Source organism: Amphiprion ocellaris, chromosome 20, assembly GCF_022539595.1.
Source record: "Amphiprion ocellaris isolate individual 3 ecotype Okinawa chromosome 20, ASM2253959v1, whole genome shotgun sequence".
NCBI classification, from domain to species: Eukaryota; Metazoa; Chordata; class Actinopteri; family Pomacentridae; genus Amphiprion; species Amphiprion ocellaris.
Window position 1 is genome coordinate 29,646,005 of NC_072785.1, and position 24,526 is coordinate 29,670,530.

Here is a 24,526-nt window from a genome sequence, read left to right on the forward strand (position 1 = left end):
GAAGCACCTGTCTGACTTATGGGGCATTCTGGGAGTTGTAGTGTTTCCACTGGTGGCCATTTTGAGTGTAGTACCTTTCTACTTAATGTCCTTTGTGATGTCACCATAAGCAGCTGTTGGCAAAACTGGAGGAACAACTTTTTTGCGACTGAATCTAAACAAACATGCATGAGCTTCCGCATTTGTAGAAATTTGTAAGAGGTGAGGAAGTTAAATTCCCTCTTGGTTAATACGGAATTATTGCTAAATGATGGTAAGAAGTGGCCCCATCTTGAAGAGGTTAACCTCTATCACTGTGAATTTGGGCTGCAACTAATTAATATTTTAGATTTCAAGTAATCTGTTGGATATTTTCTTGCTGTTTAGTCTGTAAAATGGTCCAAAATGTCAGTTTTCCAATGTCAATTTTTTTCGACACAAACGGACGGACAGTGAAGCGTGTTTTCTCTAATGTGAAATAAAACAGGAGATGATGAAGCTGAGTCACGTCGTCGCTCATGAACCAGACGTTTCTGTTTTCTCAGGTGTTTTCTGATGCTTCCATATGTGACGTACAGATGAGTGTGTTTTTGTTCGTCTGCAGCGTGTTGAGCGTTTTTAATTCGTGTGTGTTTATGTGACACGGATGCGTCCTGACAGAAACCCTCGGCTGTCCGACACACTGAACTAATCCTCGTTTCATGTCTCAGATTCCTACTGAGACTCGGTTCAGGAGGTGAAGAGCCGAACGGGAATTCAAAACGAAGTGACACAACTAAGAACGTCCTGCTTGATTCAACATCACACTGAGGGAATTACTTTAATGGAGACGAGCGTCTGGGGTGAAAAAACTCAAAAAGAAGCGTCCAAAAAGTGACACCTGAGCAGCAGAAGCAAGAAAACAAAAGACAAAGTGGACATTTCATGGGATTACAGCAACTCTGACTCCTAAAAATCTACAAAATACAAACAAAAACAAGCAAAGAAACAAAGAAAAACCTAACAAAAACCTTTGTTCTCAGAACTGCAGCTTCATTTTAATAATAGTAATCATTTTAGACAAACTTTGGGTCAGTTTAAACCAATTTTCTGTTATTTTGGACATATATCAAGCTGTTTTAGACACAGATGCTGTTGTTTCCAACAGATCCAAATCACTGAATGGTTCCAGCAGAGGACAAATTTTTAGTTATTGGCCCTTGAAAAAGAGCAAAAAATGGAACAATTCCGTTTTTTTTTTCTCTTTTGACATGTTGAAATAGTGGCATGAGTCCAATTAGACAATATCTGAATCATTTTGAAGTATCTGTGAGACATTTGAATTTCAATCTGTATTAATAAAGTATCTATCTATCTATCTATCTATCTATCTTTTTTTGAGTCATTCTGCACAGTTTGAGTCTTTTTGGACAAATTTTCTGTTATTTTGGACATTTTTTTGTCGTATTAGAACTTCTATTTGGTTTTGACATGTTAAAATAGTGGCATTCATGCAACTGGACCATTTTTGAGTCATTTTAAGGCGTTTGTGAGTTATTTTGGACATTTTTGGAGCTGTTTTGCTCAATTGTCGAGTCATTCTAGACAAGTTTCTGATTATTATGGCCAATTTTTGAGTCGTTTTGGACATTTTTACAGTTTTGGACGAATTTGGAGTTATTTTGGACAAACCCTGAGTCAATTTAAAGAAATTTTCAGTTATTTTGGACACAGATGTTACAGTTTCCAACAGATCCAAATGACTGAATGGATCCAGCAGAGGGCAATTTTTTTATCAACCCTTGAAATTGGTAAAAAGTGGAAAAATTCCTTTTTTTTCTATTTTGACATTTTAAAATAGTTACATCGAGTCATTTTCAAGTATCTGTGAGATATTTTTAGAGTAGTTCCGTGCAGTTTTTGAGTCTTTTTGAACAAGTTCTTGGGTATTACAGTCAATCTGTGAGTTGTTTTAACAGTTTTGGAAATTCTGGAGTAATTTTGGACAAACTTTGAGTCATTTTAAACAATTTTTTTTAAAGCAATTTTAGATTCACTTTGAGTTATTTTAGACACAGTCGCTGTTGTTTCCTGCAGATCCAAATGACTTAATGGCTCCAGTAGAGGATAAAGCTAAACTGAAGCTGAGACTTTAACGCAGCATTCAGTTATATCATTTCAAATTGAATCCAGGGAAGCTCAAAGAACACCCGTCCTGTATATTTATGTCCTGTTGAGTTGTTCTGCTGCTAAAATCCAGTAAAACTCTTCTGCGGCCGGAATGTGACGACAATTTCAGCCAGAGATTGTCACTTAATTAGCTTGAAAGTCTGATATGTAGACGACGGTTCTGAGTCCTGCTGCGGCGTTTCTACATCCTGAATGAAAACTCAAAGCTGTAGAGTCGAATCTTGAATCTTCCTGCAGCTGAATCTGTTCCTGTTGGCATGATATTCAAACAGAGGCTCGTTAAAGCTCTCCGGACTGATTGGAGGATTCAGCTCCGTCACTACCAGGATGTGTAACTGTCTTGTAATGTGTCAGCAGTAATTAGCCGAGTGTGTTTCTGCATGCAGCCTTTGTAGTCGCTGATTAAAGCGATGCTGCCGCTGATCAAAGCTCCGAACCGTTGGGGAGGAAAAGGCCGAAGCTCCACCATCCTCCCTTTTATCCTCCACCAAACTTCCACTGTGCAAACTTTCAGTGATGTCTGGTGAATACTGTGAGAGATAAAAAGCTCAGAACACGGGTCCAATCAAGATGAATCTGATAAAATGACGTCTGAATAAAACATGGCGGAGAGTTTGACCCGAACACTTGGATGTCAGATCTGGTTGGAATCAGCTTAAAGTCACAACTTCGAACAGAAGGAAGAGAAATCATGACTTCCAGATCCTGAAATCATCAGTTTACATCTCATAATTAGTTCTTAAAACCCTCTTAAATGTCATTTCAGACAATGATGATCCTGCACCACCTCCATTAGAGTTTACTGATTGGTTATTTGGAACCCTAAACTAAGTTCTGGAAAGTACTTTTGCTGCACCCACAAAAAAACATGCTACCTCGGATGGCATTTTAAGGGTTCAATATCTCCAGAAGTAAAACTCCCAAAGAGATGACGTTTGGTGAGAACACAGAAAGAAGGGTTAGCAGCTAATCTGAATTATTAAGTGGTTCCAGAAGAGGTCAAATTTTTGATTATTGACCTGTAAACATGGTCAAAAGTGTAAAATGTTTGAACAAAAGTGGTTTTATGGCTCCATAAAGTTCCAGTAAGTGTATACAAATATGGATGGATCCATATTTCATACTAAAATATAGACTTTGGTTGACATTTCACCAACTTTTGAGACTCTAACATCAGTATTTTTGACAAAGTTTGAGTCATTTATAACTAATTTTTAATCATTTTGGACACATTCAAAGTTATTCTGAGCACAGATCCCATAGTTTCCTGCAGATCCAATTGATCGAATGGTTCCAGCAGAGGACAAATTTATACTTATCAGCCTTCGAAACTAGAAAAAAGTGCTAAATTTTCCAATGAAAGCAGTATTGTAGCCCCAGAAAGTTCCTGTAAGTGTATATTAGGGCTGGGCGATAAATCGATTTTATCGATTAATTCGAGTTTGTACTTAATGTCGATTTGTTTTAATGAAAATCAATTTTCTCATCAACATCTGCCACCAACGCCTTCCCGCTGGGCTCCCGTAGTTCAGAGTGCGCCCCCCTCACCCCCGCGCTTGATACACAAACAACATGGCGGCGAGTGGTGCAGATCTAAAGGCTCGTGTTCACTAGATGCTATTTTCCCGCACGGCAACGCACCATATCTGAAAATCACACGGACGGTGGGTGGTCACTAGCGGACCACAACATGGTCACATGACAGCACTGACCAACAGCAGGACGCTACGTGGTCACATGACCGAGCTTTCAGCTGGACAGTCCTGCAGACAAGTCGGATAAACACAGCGGCTCGGCCGCAAACTTTCCCTTTTATTTCAAGAAACACGTCAGCGAAAAGTATTTCTGAAAGCATTTGATGCGAGAAATAATCTGTGCAGCAGCTGAATCTGTCCTCGTTTTATGTCACTGACGCCTAGTTTAGAAGTTTGAGGACAGTTTCACGATGCGTGGAATCTCCGCATGCGGCATCCAATTTGCATAAACTAGAAGTCAGTCTACTTTATGCAAATGAGCTGCAGCCCTCTCCAGGTAAACACACCTGATCACAGCTGGAAACGCACCACAACCAGACCAGCAGCCACATGCAGCGCATTTCCAGCTGTGATCAGGTGTGTTTACCTGGACAGGGCTGCAGCTCATTTGCATTAAGTAGACTGGACTCTGGCGTGCAGAGATTAGGTAGGGGGCAAAAAAAATCAGATAAATCGTGAATCGGGATTTTTGGGGAAAAAATTTGAGATTTTTTTTTTTTAGGTCAAATCGCCCAGCCCTAGTGTATGTATATATGTATATATATATATATATATATATATATATATATATATATATATATATATATATATATATATATATATATATATATATATACACATATATATATATGTGTATACATATATATATATATACACATATATATATATATACACATATATATATATATATATATATACATATATATATATATATATATATATATATATATATGAATGGAAACAACACAGAAATTGAGAAAAACCTTAGCTACTTAGGGTATGACAGATTCTGCTTCTACCTGATCAATCTGTTATATCTGTTAAATATTCAACCAAACTCATCTCTTTCTCCAACTTTTAGCTGTTTCTGTCACCTAAACCAACCACACAGACGTAACCAAGCTTCACTAAACCATTTACTGCTGTATAAACATGGAATTTAAAAGACTGTGGCTCATTCATGGCAGAAAACTGTTCAGTGTATTCAACAAAACACCAAGTTTGTAGCTGCTTTCCATAATGAAACATTACAATGGTTTGGTTAGGATAAAGAATGACTTGGTTATGGAAAGTTTATGGGTTAAAATGAATTGGATAAGGTTAGAAAAATGTGATTTGGGTTCAAATTATGACGTCAGTGAGGTTTGAGAATGTTTGTGGTCGTGGTTTAGAGAAACCAAAGTTGAAAATCTGTCAAAATCTGACATTTGAACCCAGTTTCACTCCCAACTTGTCTATCACATACTGACACTTTATCACTGACTTCTTGTTTTAACACACTGTGTAATCTTTCATCATTAACTCCAGTTTTTCAATGTGCTCTGATGTTCAATAGATCCATAAAAGTCAGTGGACACCAGAAACTGATGCTACAAGACTGTATGTGAATATTTCTGTCGTCAGCAGCCATGTTTCCACACAAGTATCGCATTAGAGAAAGTTAAAACAGCACAATTACACAAAACAACCCTACTTTTGCATTTTTTTGACATTTTTAAGAGTTAATTCACTTTATGCGAGATGAAAACATCTTTTCTGAATACCTTCCGACATAGCAAACATTTAACCCACATGACTGATCAGCTGTTTCTTTCATTGTCTTTTTCTTCGGAAAACATGAAACATTTTCGCTACCAGCTGACATGGAAGAATAATCACAACTTTTGCTATAGAAAATCATTCCTAAGGACTTCTCTCATTCTACATTTGTACATGGACAAAGTTTTGTTTTGTCATCTTCGTAGGAAAAACTGGTTTTGTTTCCAGCTTCTTCTAATTTACTAACTACAGCTATGTAGCCTGTAGCGCCACCTTCAGTCAAACAGTGAAAACAGGTATTTCGGCAAGAAAGAAAATACTACAAACAAAAAAAAAAGAAATGTAATAAAAACAAAAAACAAACATAAATAAAAGACATCTTTAGCTACAGGAGCTCATTGGACTCACTAAAACTACAGATGCTAGCAGTATGGAGCTTAGTAAGAACTTTGACATCACAGATGGAACAGATTGGCGCATTGATCTAGTATCTGTCAGATGCAAGCATTGACGAAAGTTCGAAGGTTTAGGAGAACAGGTTACCCTCCTCCCACTGTGGATTTCCATGGCTCTGGAAGATTTGCTTGTTTCCACTAGCACACGAGTCCAATTTATTTGGACATTTGCCAAAATTATTTAATGCAGTTCAAACATTTTGACATTTTAGGTTGTATTTTTATGTTTTGCTATCTATGAGTAAGATGAGAAGACTAAATATATACCTACCGACAACTTCAACATTCAACATCAATCATGTCTCATTTGTTAAATCATGACAAAAAAAGTGTATAAACGACAATTTCACAGGATGTTGTGAGTTGGACTTCTTAATATCCACCATGCAGACATGAGAGTGCTAATAATCTTCTTATTAAACACTGTAAGAAGGCAAACAGTTCCGAAACTAAAGACCGAAATCTACTGGCATCAACTTTTCATCAGTCTGGAAACTGTAATAATCTTCTCTGACAGCGGTGAGATATTTTTATCTCCCATTAATCACGTTTTACTGCCACCTTGTTCGTTTTCTCAGGAGGAAGGTGATTCCCAGAGTGGAGGAGGAAAAAAAAACCCTTAAAAGAAGTAAAACCGCAGATGAAGGCTGAAGAGTTCAAAGATCAGCGGTTTGAGCTGCCATCACATCTGAACGTTCTGACAGACATCCAGAGCACTAATCATTTTCTTTGCTCTGTTATTTCTGACTTTAGATGTGGTTACGGCACAATGTCATTTCTTTTTTTTTCCCCTGCACAGCTGCTTATTAGCTGCTGGGAGATGTTTGCCCTGCGGCGCTCTGACAGAGTGTAATCCTGCACATGAAAACCAATCACTCACCTTATAAATACCGCCTCGGTGATCCTCTTTAATTTGCCGTCGGGAGGCTGGATGAGTTTCAGCCTGTTGGTCCCAGCAGTTCACGGAGGAATCAGACCTGCCTGGGCCTGGTGAAGCCTGGATCATTAAAACAGACCTTTAACAGAGCTGATTCAGGGACATCTGCATGGAAAACCAACCTAGCAACATGGGAAAATGCCCCAAAAGCCTCAGTTCACCCTCTTTCTGTCCACGTTATTGAATTTATCTTAATTTGTTATGGTACTGTGATGGATTTTCCAGCCTCTGTGTTGTGGATCTGGTTCTGTAGTGGGACTCTGCATCAAAATCTAGTTGTAATTACTTTTCTTTGGCTCATTTTAAAGGTCCTATATTGTTGCCCTTTTCAGCAAACTAATAAAAGTTTTATAAAGTCCCCACAGTGCTCAAAATACTGCAAAGATGGTTCATTTTACCAGTGTTTTTTCTTGTTAAACAAATTCATGCAGTATTAATACCTTTTTATCAGTATTTATTCTCATAAAAGACTCTACAATACCATTGATATGTGCAGTATTGTTATTTCCATATAAAACAGACCTTTAACAGAGCAAATTTAGGGAGATCTGCATGCAAACTGGTTAAAATACCAACCTGGCAACGTGGAAAAGCCCCAAAACTACCAGTCTGCTCTATTTTTGGATCTTTGTTATGGTACTGTGATGTTTTTCCACCCTCGGTGTTGTGGATCTGGTTCTGTAGTGGGACAAAATCTACTCAGAATTACTTTTATTTTGGCTCATTTTAAGGGTCCCATATTGTTGCTCTTTTCAGCCAATTAATGAAAGTCTCATAAAGTCCCCACAGAGTTTGTTTCCAGCTCAAAATACTGCAGATGGTTTATTTTACCAGTATTTTTTCTTGTTACGGACAAATATATGCAATATTATGACTTCTTTATAACCACTGACGTGCAATATTATTATTTCCATACAAACCAGACGTTGTAGAGAGTAAATTTAAAGAGTTCTGCATGCACACGGGTTAAAATACCAACCTGGCAACATGGAAAACTGCCCTAGAAGCACCAGTTCAGTCTATTTTGGGATCTTTGTTATGGTACTGTGATGGTTTTTCCACCCTCTGTGTTGCGGATCTGGTTCTGTAGTGGGACTCTGCATCAAAATCTAGTTGTAATTACTTTATTTTGGCTCATTTAAAGGCCCCATATTGCTGCCCTTTTCAGCACATTAATGAAAGTCTCATAAAGTCCCCATAGAGTTTGTTTCCAGTTTATTTTACCAGTACTTTTTCTACTTATGGACAAATCTGTTATGACTTCTTTATCACCACTGATATGTGTAATATTATGTCCACATAAAACACACCTTTAATAGAGCTGATTTAAGGAGATCTGCATGCACACATGCTAAAATACCAACCTGGCAACAAGGAAAAGCCCCAAAACTACCAGTTTACTCTATTTTTGCATATTACTGTGATGGATTTTCCAGCCTCTGTGTTCTGGATCTGGTTCTGTAGTGAGACTCTGCATCAAAATCTACTTTTAATTACTTTACTTTGGCTCATCTTAAAGGTCCCATATTGCTGCCCTTTTCACAGAGTTAATGCAGTGTTTCTTTCAGTTTTCTGCTCAAATTAGTGCAAAAATGGTTAATTCCAACGTGAGATAAAATCTGTACTTCACTATCTGTGTTTTTACTCATTAAGGAATCTGTGCAATACCAGTAATATGGGCAATATTATTATTTCCACATCCAGAGGAATTTGGACTATCTGAACTACGTCTTTTATGTAACATCTTTTAAAAACAGAATTTACAAAATACTTTACAGACAGGACAGGTGAAGGAGAAAGACCACAGAGGAAACGGTGGAAAAATAGAGTTATACACGATAAAAGATTGTCAGAATGAATCAAATTTAGCACCTTATAAACAATAACAGAACCAAATATATCATATCCTAGGAGGGAAAAAGAACAAGTGGAAAAAAAGAAAATGGCTTAAAATAATAAGGGTAAAAATAACAATAGTACAAGTAATAGTAAATGAATACAATAGAAATGTAAATGAGGAAATAAATAAAGTGAAAAAGAGAATAAATTAACAAAATAAGTAAAATTTTAAAAATCAAGCAGATGATAAAAATAGAATAAAAGTAGCCCTATAAAAATTGGCTTTAAAAGGTGATTTAAAAGGAGACACTGTAGTACTCGCACTGTATATTTTGTTTATTTTGAATTTTCTACTAATATTACTTAAAGGTTTGCACTATCTTTGCTGCTGTAACAATGGAAATTCCCAACAGTGGGATTAATAAAGATTTATCATATCGGCTGTATAATTACTGGAGGACTGTTCTGCTGCTGCTGCTGTTCAGTCTGGAAACTTCTCTGACAGCAGTGACACATTTCTCTGGTCTGATACTGCAGATAAACTCAGAGGAAATAGAAATAGTCCTAAACAACTGGAAGCAACAAAACTTCAGATGCAACTTCAGCTCCTATTGAGGTCTGCATGTCGCATCTGGTAACTAAACACATCCAAATTGTGTCTTTCACTTTCTCTGAGATGTTTATGATGAGCTACACAGCTAACTACCGCTGGACACCGTAGTTGCATTCAGTGAAACTTGAATATTTGAGTTTCGATTGATTGAGAGTTCAGATTTGGATTCCCTCTTGGAGGCATCCCTGCTTCCTCTCTCTGAGATTACTGGTTTTAAATCATCCCTGACAGTTGATTTTTAAGGCTCTAAAACATCTGGAACATTTTCTTGTTGCCTCTGGTAGACAGGAGTCCAATTTGATTGCGCTGAAAGTTGAAAATCAAGCATGTCTCAGTGTAACTTGAACTAAAGAGTGAAAAAACAACAGCTTTGCAGGGTGTTGTTGGTTGAACTTCTAAAGGATTTCTGACAAAAACAAGCACAATAGATGAAAATTGAACTAAACATTTAGAGCACTAATTTGTTCCAATGCAATTGATACTTGAGTTGGAGTAAGTCCTTTGTCCTTTTACCTGTATTCCCCACTCAAACAGACACTTGTTACTGGTGTTTTTAAGCTATTTTTCCACTTGCTTACCTTTCTTTTGGGTGTGCGAAGAGGCCTGTTTGTGTGTGTTGACTTCACTGCTGTCTGGTGTCCAAAAACTCTTGTTTTAACCACCGAACCAAGAAAAAAAGCAGTAAACAGAAGAAACCTTATTAATTATCCACAAGCTGGATAAACAAAGTTCTTCATCACAGGACATAAAATGAGTGTAATCAACACAATCAGGAGAAGTTACATTAAAGCAGCCAAACTACACACAAGATAACAAAGACTACAAGATTAAAAGTGAGCAGGATTAAAGGTGGCGGCATTAAAAGTCTGTTTAAAGAGCAGATTTAAGGGATCCACTGTGTAGAATTTACAGACGTTTAATCTCATCAAACCCTGTGATCCTGGAACCTCGGACTTTCTGCCGCCTCATGGGAGAGAATAACACAGAATAACAGGAGGGTATTTCCCCGCACAGCAAGAAATATTGCATCTATTATCCAATTAGGGCGAATTTACAGTAAATTAGATTTGTAGTGGGGACTCCTGTACGGCTCGAGAGTTTCAGCCAAGAGTCTGATTGCTTCATTAGCTGTGGGTGGTCTGTTGGTGAAGAAACACAAGGTCAAGGGTTTAACTGCTGCAACGTGAACGTTTAGCAGAAGAAGTTATTACACCTGTAATAAAACTGTGAGCTGCTTTTCTGCACCACAGCTTTGGCTTTGAAGTAGAAGTCTTATTTTGAAAGGACACGCTTTGAGAAAACAGGCTTTTTTTAACAATTATTTTGCACATTTCAAATAATGACTAGTAAAATTGCTAAAAAAGTATGAAATCCTTCATCAACCCATGCAAATGAATAGCATATCAACATAATTCATAGCACTGTGTGCTGCCAGACGAAACACACGAATACAGACTAAAGCGTATTTTGTCTTTTAGTCCCAGAATAAAGAGCAGAAAGTAACTGGACAGGAAGTTGTTTTCTGGCCTGATTCCAAGCAGCTCAGATAAATGTGGAGAGTTTTTTGGTCTGAAGCAGCTGTTGGAGTCTCCAGAAAAACAGAACAAGACAAAGTTTGTGCCTGCTCTGAACTTTTCACATAAGAAAGATGTATTTTCTAGATTTTCGTGACTCCTCTGCTGTTTAACTGTGATGTTATGCAGAGAGATGTATCCATGTTTTTGCATAAACTACTACTAATAAACTATTTATAGAGTTTTGGACCTTGAAATTTTTAGATGTTGTATACTTACAAACATTAGAAATACTATTTCGAGTGAAGAATAAAAGTCTTCCCACCTGTATTCAACATTTTTTTAAATTAAGAGAAAAAATTATAATTTAAGAGGGCTGGGTGTCTTTGAAAGAGGTAATGTGAGAACTAACGTTAAATACAGATGTGTTTCATATTTGGGGGTTATATTATGGAATGGACTTAATGATGAGTTGAAACTGTGTAGATCTCTGTTGAGTTTCAAAAAAGCATTGAAGGAAAAATAATCAAGGATTACAATGTAAAATGACTGATATGTGAAACGACTAAGAAGAATCATTTAGAGTGACATTTTGAGGTCAGATTATTACATCCCTGGTTGTTTTCGAAAACATTTTTTATCGATTATGGTGAATACTGTACACTATCATTCAAATGTTTGGGGTCATCCAGACAATTTCATGTTTTCCATGAAAACTCACACTTTTATCCATGTGCTAACATAACTGTACAAGGGTTTTCTAATCATCAATGAGCCTTTCAACACCATTAGCTAACACAATGTAGCATTAGAACACAGGAGTGATGGTTGCTGGAAATGTTCCTCTGTACCTCTATGGAGATATTCCATTAAAAATCAGCTGTTTCCAGCTAGAATAGTCATTTACCACATTAACAATGTCTAGACTGGATTGATCATTCATTTCGCGTTATCTTCATTGAAGAAAACTGCTTTTCTTTCAAAAAATAAGGACAGTTCTAAACTTTTGAATAGTAGTGTATGTGTTGTATTCTTGTTTTCAGTTGTCTTCAATAAAAGTTAGAAACAAGAGAAGAACTTGTCTGAACACATTTTAAAAGTTTACAGTCAGTGAGTCCTAAATTTCAGTGTTTGAGGATGATGAAGCGTGAAAGTCAGTCCTTGTTTATTTTCTTTAAGTGTGTCTGCAGCTGCATCCGTCACTGAGTGTTTGTTTTCCTGTCGGAGTGACGACTCTCCAACACATCTTGGTCTTGTTGAGTCACAGTTCGGAGGTGTTTCCACCACACGGTTCAGACGTGACTCCATCGCCTCAGCAGCTGCTCCGTCCATCCATCCAGGAGGAGAGGAAATAAAAACGAGCTGAAAGACGTCTGAGTAATCAGGGAGGAATGAATGTGGTTGTGTGTCGGCTGGAAGGATAATTAGCTGAGCAGCTCTTTGATTAGCTCCACAGCAGAGCCAAAGACAAGAGGCTGTAAAGGTTTCAACTCACCAGAACCATGAATAAACTGAAGAGAACCTCTCAGAGCCAGAATAAACTGAGCTTCTAGCAGCCTGGAGGCATCGGAGAGCCACAAAGAAAAACTCCTCTGAGGATGATCGAGGTATAGAAGCACTCTTAAAGCAGAGGAACCTTCAGGAACCTTGTAGGTGTTGCCTCCCTGACTTCGCAGACAGGGGGCAGCTGGTTTTCTGCCCTCTCCATGTGTGATGCTATGATAAAGAATAGAGGAGGCACACACGTTGAGCTGGCGTTAGCTTCACAACAGCAAGGTTTATTCTTTTCTGAATAACCAATATTACAATGACAGTAATTTCATGTAACTCATTTTCTTGAAATATGAAACAACCATGTGCTCTCCTGTTCTTAAATCCACTGATTTTTAACATTGTCCATGACAAATAGTAAATCAATTTGTTTTTAACCATTTTAAAATAAAAGAGTGCAATGCTTCTTTAACGACATTTTGCAATGACACTGACTAAACACATAAACAACTGGCAATAATTCAGCATGTAATTTGACAACATAATTTCTGGTGCTGTCATTAAACCTCATAAATGTGCATTTAGCTACACAATTTATAGTACTGGATTAGCTTTTCCCACACGCGCTTCCACACTAGTCAAGTCCGTTAGCATTAGCGCGATTAGCGAACGACCAATAATCCCTTCTTACACACAATTCTCTTAACAAATCGTTTCCTTTACCACCTTGTACAAATTCTTTAATAAGATACATTTTCTACTCTTAAGGACTGCAATGTATACTCATTTTAAGTATGTTTACTGACCTGTGATAAAGAATAGCGGAGACACACACGTCGAGCTACCGTTAGCTTCACAACAGGAAGGTTTATTCTTCCTCTGTGTGACAAAAAAACTACTCTACCAGCGCGATATGCGCCCTCTATCGGCTGGATGTGGAATAGCGCTCTAGTAAGTGAAACTGGAATGAAACCACAGGAGTGACTAAATCAATGAAAATAATACAAATGCCAAAAATAAATAAAATAACAATAGTAGTGCCTGTTTTCACTTCATCTATTTGAACACTTCATTTTATTTCCTACTTTGTTTCTGAAGTCAATTATTTTCACCTCTCTACATAGGGTTTCAGCTATGGAGGAACCACAATGGTTCCTTAAAGAACTCTTGCTGCAGATGCTCCTACAAGAAAAATTAGACAAGACACATTTTAAAAAATGGACAAATAGGGCCCTTGGTGAGCCTCAAGAAACTTTTCTTGTTGTTAAAATGAGTTATTTTATGATCTATAGGGGAAAAAACATTGCAGTGTTTTCTGTTGACCTTGCATTTCCAGCTTTTAAAAATGAGTTTTATCTTTTAAACTCGGTTTTATAGTAATTATGTAAATTGCAATATGTCAAACATATCCTATATAAACATTTTAGGACATTTTATTATAAACTGTTATGGAAAACCAAAAATATTAAAAGGCTTTATTTTAAACCAAAACTCAAGATTTGCATAATATACGTTGTAAAAAATTAACATTTTAATTAAAAAAAATTTTACTGATTTTTTAACTAGTTTTGAAATTTGAGAAAATCTGTAGAATAGAAAAAATTCTTAAAAATAGATTTATCTTTTTTAAATCTGTAATATCTGTAATGTTTCTTTCAAATAATGGCAAATGTCTGTAAACTATTTTTGTTGTGTATGTTTGCATACTGTAAAACAGTGTCATGCTTCATATCATGATGCTGTCACCACCATGTTTCACATCATGATGCTGCCACCACCATGCTTCACATCATGATGCTGCCACCACCATGCTTTATATCATGATGCTGTCACCACCATGCTTCACATCATGATGCTGCCACCACCGTGCTTCTCATCATGAGTTATTTTACGGTATTATCTACAATTGAACAAAACAGGGAAAATCTGTAACTTGTTCAAAAATTTCAGTTAAAACTTTTATTTTTCCTACAATGTACCAACAGTCGTAAGAAAAACTACCTTCCCCATCAGTTTTCTTGACTTACTGCCACATTTGCCTGAGTGTACAAACAGCTATGCAGCCAAAACCTGCCTCCATTACAAAAAACAAACAAGCAAAAACAGTTTTTCCCCAAATTTATGAAGCGTAAACTGCTTCCCACCAGGCCTGAAGTAAACAATGACACGAACACACTTGGTGGAAGTTTGCAGTTTAATTGAAGGGGGCGTCCTCGGCGTCCTGTAGCGGTTTGGTGATGCTAAACACCAGAAGCCTAAGCGTCTGTCTCCTGTGTTTACAGTAAACAAAGGTTAGAGTGAACTCAGCAGGACGCTGCACACCGACAAAATGTCAAGAAACACAATTAGATGACACACACCACCTACAAACAAATGTGCTGAGGATGACTCACACACTAAGAGCTAACACACCACTGCTGTGCGGTATGTCTGGAATATTACATTACTGTGGAGGCTCACATCCAATCAGCTCTCTCCTACATAATTCATTAATATGCACAGATTCTTCCTGCTGCTTGAACTTGGTTTCTGCAAGCCAACTGATCAAATTATCTGCAGAACAATCATCCCATACCCTACAGTGCAGATAAATTATGACCTCCTTTCAAGGTTCTCCCCTTTTATTACTGTTCAACTTTGAATCATGATCATTTAACTTGAATTTACTGAAAGAAAGACTCTTTCATGTCAAAGTGAAAGCAGATTTCTACAAAGTATTGTCAATGAATTCAACATATACATTTTAAATAAGTGATTGCATCAATATTTACCTGCTTCCAGTCAGTATGTAGCAGATGCATCTTTGATCCTGTGTCGGTCTGAATCAGCCTGAACGTCATGATGCTGCCACCACCGTGCTTCACATCATGATGCTGCCACCACCATGCTTCACATCATGATGTCTGATAACCAAAAAGCTCCATTCTGTTCTTCTCAGATGGAAGAACCTTCTTCCAGGTGTCTTCAGAGTCTCCACATTTCTTCTGCTGAACTCTAGTCCAGATTTAATTTGAATTTTTTCCAACAGAGTCTTCCTCTTTGTCTCCATAAAGCTTTGACTGGTGAAGAACAGACAACAGTTGTTGGATGAACAGTGTCTAACATCTCAGCTGCTAAAGCTTGGAACTCCGTCAGAGGAATCATAGGTGTCTTGGTGGCCTTTCTAATCTCTTTCTTGTTGTGTTTCTCATTTGTTTTTGAGGACGTCCTGCTCTATTTAGATTTAGTCCCTCTAAAGGGGTGAATAATTCTCAAATCACTTATTTTACATCTTTAGTTTTTAGTTAATTGACATTGACAGAGTATTTGTTTTGCAAATTCTCGTCAAAAAAGTCCAATAAAATGGACCATGATGTTGCACCATAGTTAAAAGGGAGGTGAAAACTTTTTAGAAGCACCATACATATTATGACTGAATGTCCTTATTTGTGTGCAGCAGCTAAAGAGCAGCTGAGTGAAGGAAATTGGGTCATGGATCAACTGAAATTAAAAATGTCAACTCTCACTACTGATCAGCGCAGGAGATGTGAACACAGGCTTCCAGCGATGAATATTTTTGACTATTTTTTGACATTGAGCCTCTAATCGACGGAGGTTAAATGTCCCATTGGTCCCTCCTTTGATCTGTTAAAACGACTGTCACTGAAAATATTTCAATCATGCCCAACAGTTAAAAGTGTTAATGACAGCAAACGTCCACGTTATTAAACTGGAGTCACTGAAGTAAATGTCACGATGTTTAAATTCATGCTTTTAACATTGAACCTTAAATGGACTTTCTTTGACCATGAATAATGTGATTTTTCCCGGGGATAGTTAATAAATAAATGAACTTATTGTACTATATAAACATGTGTTTAATGGATAATATGGTTTCAGGGGTTTTAGCTGGGACATAAATCCTGGAAAACTGACCTTAACAGTCCATTCCTTTTCATTTTCAATCATTATTTGATCACTTTTAATGGCTTTTTATTCCCTAGAAACCCCTGAAATGGTGCAAATAAATCACCCAGATACCCTCTAACACCACAGTCCATTAAGGTTGGCCGGACCTGATCTGAGATTACAGTGTTTGGTTGGTTTTCAGCTACAGAGATGAATTAACTGTCATAACTGAAGCAAGTTATCAACCTGGAAGTGGTGAAAAAATCAGGGTTAGAGATTAAAGGTCGCAGATTTTACTAGTGGCTTTCAAGTGTTTGAGGGTAAATGCAGTGTTAGAAGGTAAATGTAGTATTAGAGGGTAAATGTAGTGTTAGAAGGTAAATGTAGTATTAGAGGGTAAATGTAGCATTAAAGGTTAAATGTAGTGTTACAAGATAACATAATTGTTATCAGGTATGTAGGGGAAGAAATAAAAGGTTTGGACAGTTTCTAGCACTTAATCTTTTTATGATTTTATCTCCTAGCTTCTCCTTTCATTTGGAGTCCATTAACTCTGCTGTGTAGTTGTGCACCAACATGCATGAAATGAAAACACTCCCACTCGTGGTCGTGACGGAGATCAGGGAGGAAACTCTGTCAACAGGTGGTTTCAGCATTAATCACCTGATATCTGATTTAATGGAAAAAGTTGACATCATCGCACTTTTTTGTCTGGTGTAACACTTTTGTTGCACAACGATAGTAGAAAACACCTTAGAATGTATGAAAAAGCAGAAATAAACTCATCACAGAGGAATATATCAGCTTTGTCTTTCATTATCGGGTAATTTCAGGTTTTACATATATGCAGCTAACAGCAGAATACAAAACAGATGGAGCTGATGTCTTTATAGAGCTGAAAAGCATCAGGAGACCCGGAGCTTGTTAGCTGCAGGCCCAAAGAACCCGCCGCCAAAAAATAAGAAAGAGATATGATTAATTTTATGGATCCCAGAAGGAAAATGCAGCCACTGCAGCGGCAGATAGTAGACGAGCAGATCGGACAACTGAGACCGGAGAAGGTAATAAGGACTGAAATATAAAACCCTGAAAGTAATATTCATAATGAGAGCATCGCTGTGATGCTCATATTCTGTTTCTCCCCCGTGGCTGAAAATGGGATTCTGTTCTATGATTGCGGTCGACGGGATTTTACAGGTAGAGCTAAGAATCATCCAGAGCCAAAACAAAGAAGGAAACAATGAAGATGTCGTCCAACGCTACACTTCTTTAGGGGTTTAAAGATGTTACCTGGAGCATAAAGTCCTGACAAAGACTGTATTCATGGTGCTGACAGCAAAGTTTTACATGTAAAGGATATGTTGTGTCTGTTAAGGCATTCAGTTAGGAATTCTGAGACATCTAATAGTCCAAACCCGACCATTTTCCTACATAACACAGTGTTAGAGGGTAAATGTAGTGTTAGAAGGTAAATGTAGTATTAGAGGGTAAATGTGGTGTTAGGGGGTAAATGTAGTTTTGGAGGGTAAATGTAGCATTAGAAGATAAATGAAGTTTTGTAGGGTAGGATGTAGTAAGGTTCCAACAGATGTAGAAAACCTGTATTCTCTTCATAATGTCAGTAAATGTTTTGTAGATCCGTTGTAGTACCTGGTTGTTCCACCAGGTGCAGCATCTTATTGTTTAATACTGTAGAGACCAGAGGCAGCGGCACTCAGACTACCGGCAGTTCATGTTGGCAACCAGAGAGCATTTGAACATTTTTTGGTGGAAAAAAAGAAATGTTGAAAATGTTTCTTAAGAACATTTACAAAAAAAATCTACCAAAATCCAGCGAATTTCGCTGGATTTTGATTGATTTTTTTTCTGAATGTTCTTAAAGAAAATATTAGAATTTTTACTGATATATACAGAGTCACATTAGATATTTTTAGGCTTTTTACTAATTTTTTGAAAATATTTATAAGAATTTTCTGGCCAAATTTGGGGGATTTTTTTAAAAAATAAAACTTTTAAGGGAAACTTTTAAAGAATCATTGGAATTTTCTTCCTGAAGGTTTTGCAAATTTTCTGAAATTTGGAGGAATTTTTTTGCTGAATTTTTAGATTTTTTTTCAGACAAGGGATCAATATTTTTTGGTGCCTGTAAATGAGGACAACAGGAGGGTTATATAACGAGCTAATACTGATCAGTTCGAAAATGCCTTTGTTTTTTCCTGATCTTTGAGATTACCAATTTCATCATGTCTTTTTCTGGCACCATTGCTGCCAAATTCTCGCAGTTTTTGTGGGTTTTTTTTTTTTACAATGTGGAGCAAAGCCTTAATAAATGTCATGAGTTAAAGCTTCAGGCTCTTAAATATCAGCAGTAGGAGTTGCTGCATGTAGAATTTAGTAGTTTACCGTCTTTGTTTTGACCCCTGAATCCTCCGAATCTTTCACCTCACATCAACCTGTTTCTCTCAGATTTCTTTTCATCTTCTCTTTCCAACACATTCTTAGCCAGAAGAAATATGTTAAACCTGGAAATCAAAGACAGATGATGGAAAATTCTAAATTACCCTGGACCTGGCTGGAAGCTCGACCTGCGCAGGGTTCGAGGATAAAGTTGTCAGTTAATCATGTTTTGTGCTGATGACCGCTGGGACTGGAGCTGCGGAGGTCGATTAGCTCAAACCACGGTCGTATTAAATATTAACGCCGGCCAATCACATCGTCTGATCGTATTCACATTACGCTTCTTTAATAAATCTTTATTGGCAGCTTGACCCGGTTGCTGCCCCTGAGGGAAATGTGCAGCTGCACTCTGATTGGCTCCAACAAACTGGGGCTTTTATTGTGTAAATTCAGGCTAACATTGCTAATCCCGGCAGTGGGATGAAGTGTGTTGGTCTGTAGGGTTCAGAGGTCGGCCTCCTTTTGTGTCCTCCAGAGTTAAAGTGACACATCTGCTGGGTTTCTTTCTGTCTCAGCAGAAGGAAGCAGCTCCACATATATAAAATATAAAATATAAAAACATCCATGTGGTCCGAGTCTCAGCAGATGTTCCTGATGAACACAAACCTCCTACAAACTCAGCAGTTCTTTCATCTCAGATCATCATCTGCTTCAAATGATTATGTAATAAAATATGGATTTTTAAAATGGTGTCTGTGGAAATTTGAACTTGATATATTAAATACTCTACAGGATAAATTTTGTTTAAAAAACGCCCGTCGACCCGCTTTCAGCAGGTTTTGCACACTTTGAAATGCAGTTTGATATCCCAGGAACTATTACAGATAAAAACCTGAAATTTTCTCTCTTATTTCTCATCATGTCATTGATTCAGAATCTGACTGATTATAGGTTAATTGAATTAGGATTTTGTATGTTTTTTTTTTTTTTTTTTTTTACACAGAATAGAACACAATGGCATCAAAAAGAAAAAACCCCGCTAAAAGCCAGTTACTGTTACTACTACTAAGTCCCGCAAACACAGCATGTAGCTTTTATTTAACAGTTAAAGATCTTCTCTACTCGGATAGTTGGTAGGAAATTAAATCAAAATGTTTACAGTAAAAACAAAAGATCGAAAGAGCTGGAGAGAAATCATCGCCTATGCTGAATGGCATGGCGCTTGATTGATTGAATAACAAAGCAAAACAAAAAAAAAAAACAATGAAAATCTGGTAACAACTGCATTGTTAAAAACAGTAAAAATATTAAACAAATGAGTTTTTTAATTTGGACATTATATATAGTTTTGGCCTGTTTTAAATAAATATAAAAATAACAAAAAAATATTTTCATATTTTACAGATATTGTATATTAAGGATAAAAAATTATAATTTTTAAATTACAGAAAATATTTAGTAAAATCAAGTAAAAAAGAATTTAATCTATATATTGAAAAAAATGCAAAAATTTTACATTATACTTTAAACTGTACATTATGTCCACATCAAAAATCTTTTTTTAAATTTTATTTTTTGTTTGTTTCAGTCAACATATAAATCAACATTAGTTAAAAAAGTATTTAACATTTTATTTCAAACAATGGCAAATATCTGTAAAAAAATTGCAATTTTTTTTACTGATTTAAATACAGTTTTTTGAAATTATGGTCAAAATTTGTAAATGAAAAATTATTATCTGTAAAAAATACAGATTTTTTTTATGTAGCCATTATTCATTCATTATTATTAAGTAAATGTGTAAAATAATAATTTATTGTCTGTGATTTTCTTAGATATTATCTATAATTTAATAAAACAAGGAAAATCTATAAATAAATAGTTTAAAGCTTATAAAAGTGTTCCTTATAAATACAAACATCCTAAACTTATATTTGCAGTTAAATTCAGAGAAGCATGAACAGACTCTGCTGTTGCTGCAGGTTTGTTCTTTTCATCAGTCGATAAGTTTCTTCCCACTCAGCCCAGAAAAATAATTAAACTCCTCCCCCATGTTGCCTCCCCCATGTTTCCTCCCCCACATCCTCAAACCAACTATTCAGACTCATAAACCAGGCCTGGTTGTTGTTGTGGCGCTTTTCCTTCACATCCGTGTGTCCTTGAAGCTCACAGTCGCTTCTTTTTCAAAAATAAATTATATAAAGTAGACATTCAGAGTTCAGACAGACATAAGAGATCTCCATAAACTCATCAGACATGAGAACACTGTGAACTGTAATAAACACCAGACATCAAGGCTTTTTATTCACAGCTGCACTCTGCAAAAAGCAATTTAAAACTCATATTTTTCCACGATGTCATTTTAATTAAATGCTTTTAATTGTGATGGACGAGGAGAGTCAGCAAAAGAATAAGTTACATACATCTGTTACAAAATCAAGATTTTGTCTCTTGTTTTTCTTGTTTTGTGACAAATTTTTGTCATTTAATGGGATGTTTTGATTGTTTTACATCTCTTTCTGAAATGAAACTGTGATACATCCCATAATATTGATGCTCAAAGATGGTTATAAGTTGACACTAAATGCTGTGTTTGACAGACACAAAACATCACAAACACACCAACCCCACTGTGAAGCACGGTGGTGGCAGCATCATGATGTGAAACATGGTGGTGGCAGCATCATGATGTGAAGCATGGTGGTGGCAGCATCATGATGTGAAGCATGGTGGTGGAAGCATCATGATGTGAAACATGATGGTGGCAGCATCATGATGTGAAGCATGGTGGTGGCAGCATCATGATGTGAAGCATGGTGGTGGCAGCATCATGATGTGAAGCACGGTGGTGGCAGCATCATGATGTGAAGCATGGTGGTGGCAGCATCATGATGTGAAGCACGGTGGTGGCAGCATCATGATGTGAAGCATGGTGGTGGAAGCATCATGACGTGAAGCATGGTGGTGGCAGCATCATGATGTGAAACATGGTGGTGGAAGCATCATGATGTGAAACATGATGGTGGCAGCATCATGATGTGAAGCATGGTGGTGGCAGCATCATGATGTGAAGCACGGTGGTGGCAGCATCATGATGTGAAGCACGGTGGTGGCAGCATCATGATGTGAAGCACGGTGGTGGCAGCATCATGATGTGAAGCATGGTGGTGGAAGCATCATGACGTGAAGCATGGTGGTGGCAGCATCATGATGTGAAACATGGTGGTGGAAGCATCATGATGTGAAACATGATGGTGGCAGCATCATGATGTGAAGCATGGTGGTGGCAGCATCATGATGTGAAACATGGTGGTGGCAGCATCATCATGTGAAGCTGGTTGTAGAAAAAATAAACAGGAAACAGGTTTCATCTTTAGATTGTGACTCCTGGATGGATGTAAAACTGATCTGTAGTCAGTTTTTACCAGAACTCCAACATGTTTCTCCTCCTAAATGTCATGGTTCTATCTGCTGGACTGATGAAGTTCTGAGGCTCAGAAATTATGAAAAAAGTCCATTAAAAAGTGATAAATCTGGACCCACCTCTATGGATTTCAAGGACCTGGAGCTCTGGAAATATTCACAGTATGAAGGTAAAACTTTGCATGACTTCTTTAGATATACTAAAGTTATTATAGATTAAACAAAAATCTGCTGATTTTGAGTAATCATGGTTGGAGACGCTGATTGACTTTCCATTGATTGACCCTGCAGTGTAGAACATGTCTGATTTGACACTTTTTGACTGAGTCTGCCCCCTAGAGGTGGAGCTGCAGCCTCCACCTCCAACCTAAAATGATTTAAACAGCATGAGTTCACTGACAGCAAACATTTTACCCAGAACAAGCTTCAGTACGACTCTGTGTCAGCATCGTGCTGCTGGATAATAAAAAATAGATTTTCTCTCCTCAGTCTTTAGGAGGCGAAGGAGCTTTGAGGCTCTGAGTTGACAGGATGTGGACACATGACGTCCTCCTGGGAAGAAGACATTCATCATCCCATCCTGCAGACGTTTATCATCTCAGAGGCTTTAACCAGACAGACGACTGTTTCTGCTCTGGTTCTCTCTGGAACAGTGATGCTGCTGAAACTGAGGATGCTGACAGTGATGGAAAATGTAGCCGAGCTGAGAAAATCCTCCTCATCCAGACCAGCACAAGAACATCTGGTCCTGTGGGGCAGTTGTAAAAAAAATAAATGGTTTTTAATGGTCTGTAGGTACATTTTTTATTTTTATTATTATTTATTATAAGGATTTTCACTGTTTTGTTAAATTGCAGAAAATATTTAGTAAAATCACAGAAAACAAAAATATTAATTTACATGTTGAACTCAAGAAAACAAACCAAAAGTGTAATTAAAGACAATATAAAAGTCTGTATTTTTTATAAATGGTAATTCATTCTTTCATAACAATGGATTGTCAAATTATACTATCCTATTTGAATTTAGATGAGCAAAAAAAATGCCATTAATAGAAAGACAAAATATGTATTTGAGGACTGAAAAATAGTAAATATTTTCTAAAAAGTATTTTTTAGATTTTTATCTAGTTAAATAATTAAGAACAAAATATTAATTTACATGTAAACTATTAACTGGAAAAAAAAGGTAAAAACTGTAAATATTTGTGACATCAAAAATCTGTAATTTTACAAATAGTAATTTGTTCATTTACAATGTTTTCTGTTAATCTACATAATTTTACTTTAAATAAAATTATTGTCTTATTTTAATGATATTTACAGATATTGTATATTAAGGACAGAAAAGAAATTGTGTGCATTTTTTTTAGAAAGTAATTTTTTTAATTAAAGGAATTATTTTGTAAAATCACATAAAAAGCCCAAACTTTCCATTATGCTTTAAACTGTACATAAACTGTAAACTCAGAGTTTTCCGTTTCACAAAGGGAGGTAACTGAAACCAGAGACAGAGGGGTAACTCTAGCCTGTTTCACAAAGAGAGGTAACTGAAGCTCTCAGTTAGTTACCATAGTAACAGACTCTATGAATCTAACCAGGTCAGGACCAGGTTTTTCTCAGTAAACCTCGAGTTTCTGTCTCCGCCCTCTTTCAGTCACACGCACTTTGATAGTTAGGTAAAGTTGGCAAGATAGTCACAGATTCGGACTTCCGGCGTCAATAACTCATGACATATACGTTGTAAAAACATAAACAATGCCTCTTTCAAATCGTTGTAAGCTAGACAATGTGCTACGAGGCCAGTTTTATCAAAAGTCGCTGTCTTTCAAGCTGCAGAAATAACATTGATGTCTATGAGCAGCTGGCTGTGCAACGAGTGAACAGGGACCGTCTGCAAATAGCAAAACCGCTGCAACAGCGAAGAGACACTACACAAATATTCAATTACCTAACTTTTATACACTGTAGTGTCACCAAATTTACTGCAGCCATCATTTGTCTCCTGCTGGTCATACTACAAGTCTTGATTTGACACTAAATACAGAATCTGAATTTTAAGGAATTTTCATTATTTTATTATTATTTTATTAGTAACAAAATTCAATACCTTCACTTTTATACATTGTAGTGTCACCAAAATCACTGGAGCCATCAATTGGCTTCTGCTGGTCATACTACAAGACTTGGTTTGATATTAAGTACAAAATTTGAATTTTAAATAATTTTTATTTGTCATAAAATTCAGTAACTTCACTCTTATGTACTGTAGTGTCACCAAACTTGCTGCTGCCATCAGTTGTCTCCTGACTGTCATAGTACAACCCTTGGTTTGATATTAAATACAAAATCTGAATTTTAAGGAATTTTTATTGGTAATAAAATTCAATAACTTCACTCTTATACATTGTATTGTCACCAAAATCAGTGGAGCCATCAGTTGACTCCTGATGGTCATACTACAACTCTTGGTTTGATATAAAAACATTTTTTCATAATTTTAATGAATTTTATTATTTTATTATTATT

At 36.7% G+C, this 24,526-nt stretch overlaps 1 protein-coding gene across 1 annotated transcript in view; it reads right to left on the reverse strand.

Annotated features, from left to right (window-relative positions):
• The window catches only part of LOC118469217 (uncharacterized), a 90,302-nt gene extending 75,172 nt beyond the window's left edge, over positions 1-15,130 (reverse strand). Inside the window, exons 1-5 of the mRNA XM_055005978.1 lie at positions 15,062-15,130; positions 13,097-13,131; positions 12,295-12,515; positions 9,864-9,931; positions 6,777-6,893 (exon numbers count right to left, since the gene is read on the reverse strand). Coding sequence (XP_054861953.1) covers positions 6,777-6,893; positions 9,864-9,931; positions 12,295-12,515; positions 13,097-13,131; positions 15,062-15,130 — 510 coding nt within the window. The remainder of the gene's footprint in view (positions 1-6,776; positions 6,894-9,863; positions 9,932-12,294; positions 12,516-13,096; positions 13,132-15,061) is intronic.
• Positions 15,131-24,526: the final 9,396 nt, after the last annotated feature.